The sequence below is a fragment of the Colletotrichum truncatum genome (assembly GCF_014235925.2).
Source record: "Colletotrichum truncatum strain CMES1059 chromosome Unknown Contig_0017, whole genome shotgun sequence".
Lineage (NCBI taxonomy): Eukaryota > Fungi > Ascomycota > Sordariomycetes > Glomerellales > Glomerellaceae > Colletotrichum > Colletotrichum truncatum.
The window spans coordinates 283,515-291,898 of record NW_027222414.1 but is presented as its reverse complement, the minus strand read 5'-3'; the positions used below and the strand labels follow the sequence as shown (position 1 = coordinate 291,898).

Genomic DNA, 8,384 nt, shown 5'->3' with positions numbered 1-8,384 from the left:
GGCTGTCATGCAAGCTCTTGACTCCCCCAGTTACTGGACACATGTTACCATCGACGGTATCTGCTCACAAACAATGGGTCTAGCCTGGTTGTGGCGGGTTCAATCAGAATATGACTCTCTTGCAGGGCCGGATCCGTACCCTCACAATAGGTATATTCCGTTTCGTTGTTAGACTGCCAATGCGTCCAACTGAGATCGTGATTCATTTGTGGTCATGGATACCAACAGCTATGCAACTGTACTTAGCTGTGCTTGTTAACTACAGTCCACCTCCCGTACGGAATACAATAACACCACCCATACGGAAAACAACAACACCATCCATACGGAATAGAAGAATACCACAAGGACATCAGGTACTTGAAAGCTATTTCAGACGCGGTCTCCTTCGCATTGTTTAGATTTTGCCAGTCGTACCAGTATTGTGCGGGGAGGGTGCTTCCATGAATGGTGACCAGGTAAGACCAGGCTGTATAGCCGCCTGTTGAAGAATAGGATCAGTCGTGAACACAACCGGAGTGCCTGGCAACTGCTTACCACGTTGATGAGAAACAAGTTGAAACCTAGGTGGAGGAATACCGTCCACGCGACAGGCCTCTGCAGATAGTGGTCAGCCTCTACATTGCGATTATGAGATGTGATAATGGTCACCCTCAACGCGTCTCTGCCAGGATTCGTTGTATGGAGATACAGACATGGTACGTGAAATACTCGGTGGTTGAAGCTGCTTGCAGGTGCAGTGACCACCACTGTATGAAAGGTTGACTTGATTCTCCCTTTTGAAGGACGGCAATGAGCGCCTAGAGTTGGAGAAGGGAGTGGCACCCTTGACAAAGCAATCACCGCGGGCAGACGTTCGCCTGTGGCAAAATGAAGACAATCTCTCAGGCACGTCCTCAAGTGGTGGACAAGTATGACAATCGCCTTCAGCTGCCCGGACTAGAATAGATTATTACCTGTCCAATCGCGGCATTCCCGCCGAGTCGAACAATCCACACCGATGCAGGCCAGTTGAGCTATGGTGAATGGTGATCCTTGCCTTAGAAGAGCCTTTTATGGGATTGGCGCCACCCTCCCTCCCCCCGGCCTAGTCAATAGAGTATCTAGAGGCAGCCAAGGTTGAAATGTGTAACTCGACATGAAGGTGTGTCTTTACACGACGCCAATACAACCTGCAGGATCTCATTTCAATGACGAACGCATCGGGACGAGGGTCTCCTCTATTCGTCCGTCAAAGCTACCACCCACACCTCACAAAACTGAACTCACCCTTCAGCACGTGGCCACCAGAAATGGTCGCTAATACTGACCAAAAGTACTCATTTCAGCCCTTTTGGGTATCTTCTCCGATGTGTGTCGACTCTTAGCCGTTGGTTTGGCTGATAAATGGAGTCGCCTGCACTGAGTGGTAAGAATCTCCCTCAGTGTACGAGGATCCCTTGACTTGCAATCGCGAGGAAACAAATTCGACTTGCCGGGGTCCACTAACGCACCAAGGCCAAATTGCCTTGGCAGTACCGATGTGGCAGGCGGATGAGACATTCGTCCGGACTGCGCCAGACTTAGCCTGATGCGAAGGACAGCACAAGGCAAGTGAGGAACGCGCAGGGCATCGTACAAAGTACTTCCAAGTATCGGAGTCGGTCTTGCACTGTATCGGTTCGTGCTGGAGAATACCCCGATTTACCAGGATCAAGTCGTTGCAGTAGACAATTCTGATTTTTTGCTGAGGGAACGACCATTATGCTTTGCAGTTAACGACAAAAGAAAGTAGATTAGGGGATACCTTTTCATCCATCGTTAAAGCGGAGTTCCGTTTGGCATTTTCCGGCAAGTGGTTAGTTTATGGTCAGGAGTCATTTGATGTTCATCCCATATCGTTGCCTGCGGCTCAGTGACCTAGGACGGCGCTTAGCATACGGTGGGAATAATCGAAACACCGGGGGTTTGATAGCGGTGTTTGCTTTCGATCTTAGTTCAGTAATAATATGAGTCATATGATCAAACATTCATAAGGTGGTTCAGAGATTATGAGAGGACCTTGTTGGTCCCAAGAAATTACTGACCTGTGTCACCATAGAATTTCTGGTTATTTTCAGGGCCAGGGGCCGCAAAACCTCAGGCCATCAAAAGACTAAGCAGCGTTTGACTGTAACCCAATTACCATACCATGGTCTAGCAGCGGAACTTGATCACCCCCTGGCCTGTTATGCGTTGCAATATATAAACCAAGTATCTATCCCAGTATCTATCCCTCGGTCCTCTCTTTACTTTCAGTCACTCAGCGTATTACAAGATGTGCGGCGGACAGGACTTATCCAACAAATTCATACAGGTGTGTATCAATGTGTTCCATAATCAAGCACAAGAAAGACATTATTTCAAGCTAATATTCTTGTAGGAGGAGACGAGCTGGGTTCAGTTCTCTCCGAATTTACCCCTACAGTTTCAATCAGATTGGAACAAGTCCCAGCCTCTCCAACACACTGACAACCTTGCGTTAGTCTCAAATATTTATTTGCTTTAGTACAATTGCTTGTGATGCTGATTAGCTAGTAGTATCGATCCAAAATTGTATGACTGTGGCTCTGGGACAGATTGTGAGAACGATATTGAAGAACACTTTTCCGACGGTTATCCTCCCAACGACTGCACCCTTCAAACCAGTTGGACACACCCAACGTTTCTCCTGCCCTCAAGCGATGCTCACTATGTGAACCAATATCCCACCTTTCATGGAAGGTAAGTACGCTACTCCTAAAGATGTGATAAAATCCTCCTAAACTCTATTTTTGTAGATACGCGTCGCAATTCCATTCCGCGATTCATAAAGATACAAACACGACGAAGAGAAGGAGACAGGATAGTATGCCATCATATTGCCCTGGTAACTCCGTAGATGGAACAGGGCAAGGATATGCGAATTTCATTCAAACAGAACTTGTACACTGGGTGGTATATGATTTGTACGCCAAGGGCTGGTTGATTCGAAGCAGAGCGAGTGAAAAGGACTGTTTACCGCTTGAGACTGACGACGCATTTCGCGGTGTAATACTGGACGTCCTGCAAACTCACAATCATCTCTTGCCCTGTTCTGGTTACTCGAAGAATTGGCAACGTCCATTCTTAGTTGAATGTCCATACTGGACTGCGTAAGTGGTTACTTCATATTCACGGATAATACTAACTTAGAGGCATAGCGCCGTATACTATGTTGCGTTTTTAGATACTTAGCCAAAGAATCCTTTCTTCGTCCAAAAGGAGTGGAGTAAGGCTAAGAGTAGTTCTATTCCTCAGAAGTGTTATCTTACAGATGTCTGAGTTATTTTGAACTGATTTCTTTCATCCTGTCGATCTAACACTGGTGGCAGACCAGTGGCCCGAGATTGTGCCCATGATGCGGTCAAAACAATGGTTTACAGGAGGCACATACTCTTGGTTTTGATGAGCTATGTACTCGAATTTACATGATCGTTTGTGGATAGATGAAGTCTGTAGCCTAGGAGTGGACTTTTAACCAAACCCCTGCTTCCATGGAGTCAAGCTGGATTTGTTATATAAAGCAGCTCTCGGCCCGACTGTGATTTCCAAACTTTTCAACGTTCGTAGATAAGAATAATATGTTTTAAAGTTATTAATTACACTTCTAACGGTCAAGACGCTCAATATCATATTGGGCCAACCTCCTCGCCGCACATGGAAGAACTCAATTGGTTTCAATCTCGATGCCAAGATGAAGTTCAAAAAAACGGCAAAAACGAACAAAGCGTCGTGATTTACATTCCGACTAATGTTTGGGGCAGATATGCTTTCGGCGTCGCCGCCGGGCGTAATAAATTGCGTTTCCATGCATTCGAGCACCTCTGTCCGATGTGTCGTCCATTTTATACACCGGAAGAGGAAGTGCTCAACCATCTCTGCCGCCGGGCTGCAATCGCATACTTATAAAGGCACTACGTCGATTCGATACAAATAGTAGTTCAGCCTTGCCATTCCGGTTCGTCGAGCGAGTCTATCGCAAAACGTATCAGACCGGTTCCAAGGCTCTCTTTTTCGCTCAATGCAAGGACCAAAACGAGACATGGGTGCCCTTGCTTGAGAAGGCCTACGCCAAAGCTCACGGCGATTTTGCCTCTCTTGATGGTGGTTGGATCGGCGAGGGACTGGAAGATCTCTCCGGTGGTGTTACTACCGAGCTGCTTACCTCCATAATCCTCGATACCGAAGAGTTCTGGGGAAATGAACTCTCCAAGGTCAATGAGGAGTTTCTCTTTGGATGCACTACCGGTCTCCTCGACGAAGGCTACGGTGAGAGAGATGTTATTGCCGAAGGCCACGCATACGTTATTACAGAAGCTAGAGCGTTCAAGTGCGGAGAGCGTCTGATCAAGCTCAGGTAAGGTGCCTGTTCAACTATATAACTTTAATTGACTTATATTCGATAGGAACCCTTGGGGTAAGATTTGTAGAGACTTGTGGGAGGGCGCCTGGTCCGATGGATCTAGAGAATGGACCACCGAAGTTCAGGAAGAGCTCGACCACCAGTTCGATAACGACTCAGTCTTTCGGATCAACTATGAAGACTTCCTCCGCAAGTATCAGCACATTGACCGGACACGACTATTCCGGGATCCTGCTTGGCGATGCACTCAGCGCTGGATTGGCGTTGAAGTTCCTTGGAAGCCTCAGTTCAACGAGAAGTTCCACATTAAGTTGTCTAAAAACGGTCCTCTCGTCTTGCGGGCAAATATAGTAGTCTTATGAGCGTTACTGGCGAGAGGAAGAATAACTTGCCCTCTGTTGAGGACGTTATCAAACGCGAATGCCGAAAACGTGTTGAGAATGACAAGCTCGCCCAGACTGCGCGTACGACCTAGCATATAGCAAAGGCACAGCCCATCTAGAAGAGGTTGCCAGGCTCCGCAAGGTAAAGGAGCAACAGAGAGCTTCTGATTCTCGTAGACAGGAGCGTCGTAAGCTGTGGGAAAGACGCCACATGAACCGAGAAATCATAAAGAAGCAGAGCAAAAAGAACACGGAGAAGCGTGAGTGTCGAATCGCCAAGACCGGGGAAGCAGCCAAGTTGAAGGCCGAGGAAGCAGCGAAAAAGGATGCGGAAGCAGCACTGAAGGCCGCGGAAGAGACCAAGAAGAAGGAAGATGACAAGCTTAAAGACCAAGGTGTCCAGACAGAGGCTAGCAAAGAGGAGGCTAATCAGGACAAGTCTGTTTTGACTGACGCCTCTGAAAAGACTGAACAGTCAACAGAAGAAAAGGCTGAGGATGATAAGCCTAAGGCTGACTCCAAAAACGACGCCAAGGATGATTCCAAGGATAACTCTAAGGATGACTCGAAAGAGGCATCCAAGGAATCATCCAATACAGAAGAACCAAAGAGCAAAAAGGACGATGTTGCCCAGCCCGCTCCACCACCCCCGCCCCCAGCTGCCAAGGCCTATGACTCGGACGGAGATTCATCGCATTCGCCCGTCGAGGACTGGGAGGAGCTCTATAGCATCGACGACATGGTTAGGAAGCCGCGTCTTACTCCTGCCGGGCCTCCTAAGACCCACGACCAACGTTATGAGTCCGAGGAGGAAGGCCTGCCCGACCCATGGAACGCCATTTGCATCGTTGGTGTCCGTGTCTACTCCATGGACGAGGACCTCGAGCTTCGTGTCGTTATAGAAGGCGGCGAACTGCTTGAAGGTGGCATGGGCAAGATGGGGGAAACTGACCTTGACAATGCGCAGGCCAATGCCGGCGGAGAGCGTGAGCAGCAGGAAGCCGATGTGAAGGCTGACATCACTGACACTAAGCCTGCGGAATCAAACGACGAGACCAACGCCCAGGACGTCAGCGCCACCGAGACAGCCGCGGAAAAGAAGGACGAGGACGTTGAGACAACCGAGTCAGATAAAGAGGGAGTCGAAGTCGCGACGACAGAGTCCAATGAGGATTCCGAACCGGACAAGACTATCGACTCTACCAAGTGCGACAAGCTTGTTTCTGGAGCTGTCAATCCGGACGCCATTGCAGCACCGGAGTCTACTCCTCCAGACTCCTCTGGAGATGAATGAATTATTCTGCCAGAGAAGCACTAGAATTTATAATGGCTTTTCAGGGAAAAGGACTTCAAAATCCCATTTTCACTCCCAAGAGGTGGATTCGAGGGGATGTCTCGATTCAATTTGCCCGCTGTTCTCGGGTTAAGCAGTATTCTAGACATGCAGACTTGTCTACATTGGTGCATAGTGTCAGGATACAATTCAGGATAAGTGGGGAAATTGGACAAGTAAAAGAAAGGGCAAGAATGGAGAGAGATTCAAAATGTTTGTACCCGCGACGATGGGGCTACTGAACCAATTATAGCTCGCATTCATAAGTTGAGTAGCATTCCGTTATATGCAGTTCTCGCCCAAGTATTGCGGACTGCTTGTAAGCCCCGATTGTGCTCGTGCATTCTGATCACTAGACAGACACTCATTGAAATAGTCCCCCGGCGATGTCGGGGGTCTAACTTTTCAAAGCAAGAAAGCGCCGGAAGGTGGCGCTGCTGCCAAATATGATGATGGTTTCTTCAACCCATTTGTCCCTTCGCTAAGCCCGAATTCATTGCTTAAAGGATGTGTGACGAACTAGGCACATAGCAATCAGGCTAGAAAAGGTATAAAAGAGTGACTTGATTTAGAAAGAGGGTATGTGCGTGAGGAAGCACGTACTTGTACGCCTACGGTGTGCGTTTCATACAGCTTACGTAAAACACACCTTGCTCGGTGTGTTCGGTGAGCGTTGACACTATCGTCACAGGATGTTGGTGACAACTTGGCAGGATGCGCGAGTCCTTACAAAACAAAAACATTCCTGTTCAATCTAGACGTTCTAGACTGGCTCCCGTTTTCACCTTCCGGTGAATCTAAAAACAGTCTACACAAGCTGAAAGACAGACTCTATGTCGCATCCGGTGCCCTCGCACCACACCTGGAGATCCAACTTCCCGCCAACGATCTCGGTCGAACAATGTACTGTCGCCGCTTCTTCACCCTGTCGCATGTGAATTGCTCGGTTATACTTTTCATTCCAGGCTCTCAAATGGTCAAGGTATAAGGTGGCCACATTAAAATGACAGTCGTGCAGTAAGTTGCACGTAATCCCAATCTTGCCAGGGTCAAGTCTGGCGGCTTTCGTATGTCGCTGCTGAATCTCTTCCTCGCTAACCATGTGCTTCCCAGTATCCATATGAGGGAAATGTCAAGCATATATCCTCAGGTACGCAGCTTGAAATAGAGCGAACATGACGAGCGGTGATTGGGGAATCATCCGGAAAAGCCTGACCAGATCAGTAACTTCTCGGCTGGCCTTAAAGATATGTTCCGAGCTATGGTACCAAAATTCACTGGCAGACACATCGTATGCGAAAGCTAGCTGTTCCCAAGGTCCCACAAGTTTTTAGCACTCGAGCGCAATGGGGAGTATGTATCCCCGATGTAGGATGATCCTACAAAGTGCATTGAGAATGTGTAGTGACATATATATGCTATTGTTGCTTTTGTCATGTTTCCAGAAGTTTGCTTGAGATAACCTGACTTCCTGTGGCAAATGTATATTGAAGTCTTCTATCTTTTTGTTCAACTGATAGAATTCAGATTTTCCATCCCAAGGGGGATGTGTTTCTGTGTAATAGCAACCAGAGACACTATAGAGAGCGATGTCTCTCCAAATATTGGCAAGCTGCACAAAGTATCTGAGTACGCTGTCGTCTATTGGAGGCTCAGACTCGAGGCATGGCTGTCGCATGAATCCGGCGTAAACATCGAGACCGTGGTTGAAGGCATACTATGTCCAAGGGAGTTGGATCTCTAAGAGATTGGCTTGTATACATTGATATCGTCCAGGGCTCGCTGACAGGAAACTTTCCATTACGAGGCAGCTAAACATGGTGCGTCGCCTGATCTCTTGGTGTATGCGTGACTCTGTAGAGTTGTTTGGTCTCGATGCGATGACGGCGTAGGTAGATGCCGGAAGACGGTGCCTAAGAAGTTCCAGAAACGAGTGAATGCCATGCCGCCACATACGTGCTAGCATTTCATATTTGCTTGCAAGCCGGTGTAGCGCAGGACTTGCGGAAGGATGTTGTGAAGCCAAAAAAAAAAGTCATGATGCTCGTATAACAGTGTCCGATACAAAGCGATGAGAGCTTGCCAGTGCTCGTTGTTTAGTCTGGGCCTTGTTTCGGTTGTTGTTGAGCTTTGGGCCTTGTCGACTTCAATGCATTTACTTTCAATCATAACAAGGCCGGCGTAGATACCCTTGACTTTTGCGACGAGTTGTTCTTGTGATATCGGTCGAGTTCCCGCTTGTCTTATGAGGACTCCAGTACTGTCT

The 8,384-nt window shown here is 48.0% G+C and overlaps 3 protein-coding genes across 3 annotated transcripts; 1 reads left to right on the top strand and 2 right to left on the bottom strand.

Annotated features, from left to right (window-relative positions):
• Positions 1-242: 242 nt before the first annotated feature.
• On the bottom strand, positions 243-353 carry CTRU02_215625 (uncharacterized protein; the record flags this gene model as incomplete). Its single annotated transcript, XM_070206514.1, has 1 exon — positions 243-353. One exon carries the CDS (start codon positions 351-353, stop codon positions 243-245), a length of 111 nt encoding a protein of 36 aa, XP_070059814.1.
• Positions 354-3,134: 2,781 nt separating this feature from the next.
• Positions 3,135-6,079, top strand: CTRU02_215624 (calpain-like protein; the record flags this gene model as incomplete). Its single annotated transcript, XM_070206513.1, has 4 exons — positions 3,135-3,152; positions 4,032-4,396; positions 4,470-4,712; positions 4,963-6,079. 4 exons carry the CDS (start codon positions 3,135-3,137, stop codon positions 6,077-6,079), a joined length of 1,743 nt encoding a protein of 580 aa, XP_070059813.1.
• Positions 6,080-8,077: 1,998 nt separating this feature from the next.
• Positions 8,078-8,287, bottom strand: CTRU02_215623 (uncharacterized protein; the record flags this gene model as incomplete). Its single annotated transcript, XM_036723678.1, has 1 exon — positions 8,078-8,287. One exon carries the CDS (start codon positions 8,285-8,287, stop codon positions 8,078-8,080), a length of 210 nt encoding a protein of 69 aa, XP_036584361.1.
• Between the last annotated feature and the right edge of the window lie 97 nt (positions 8,288-8,384).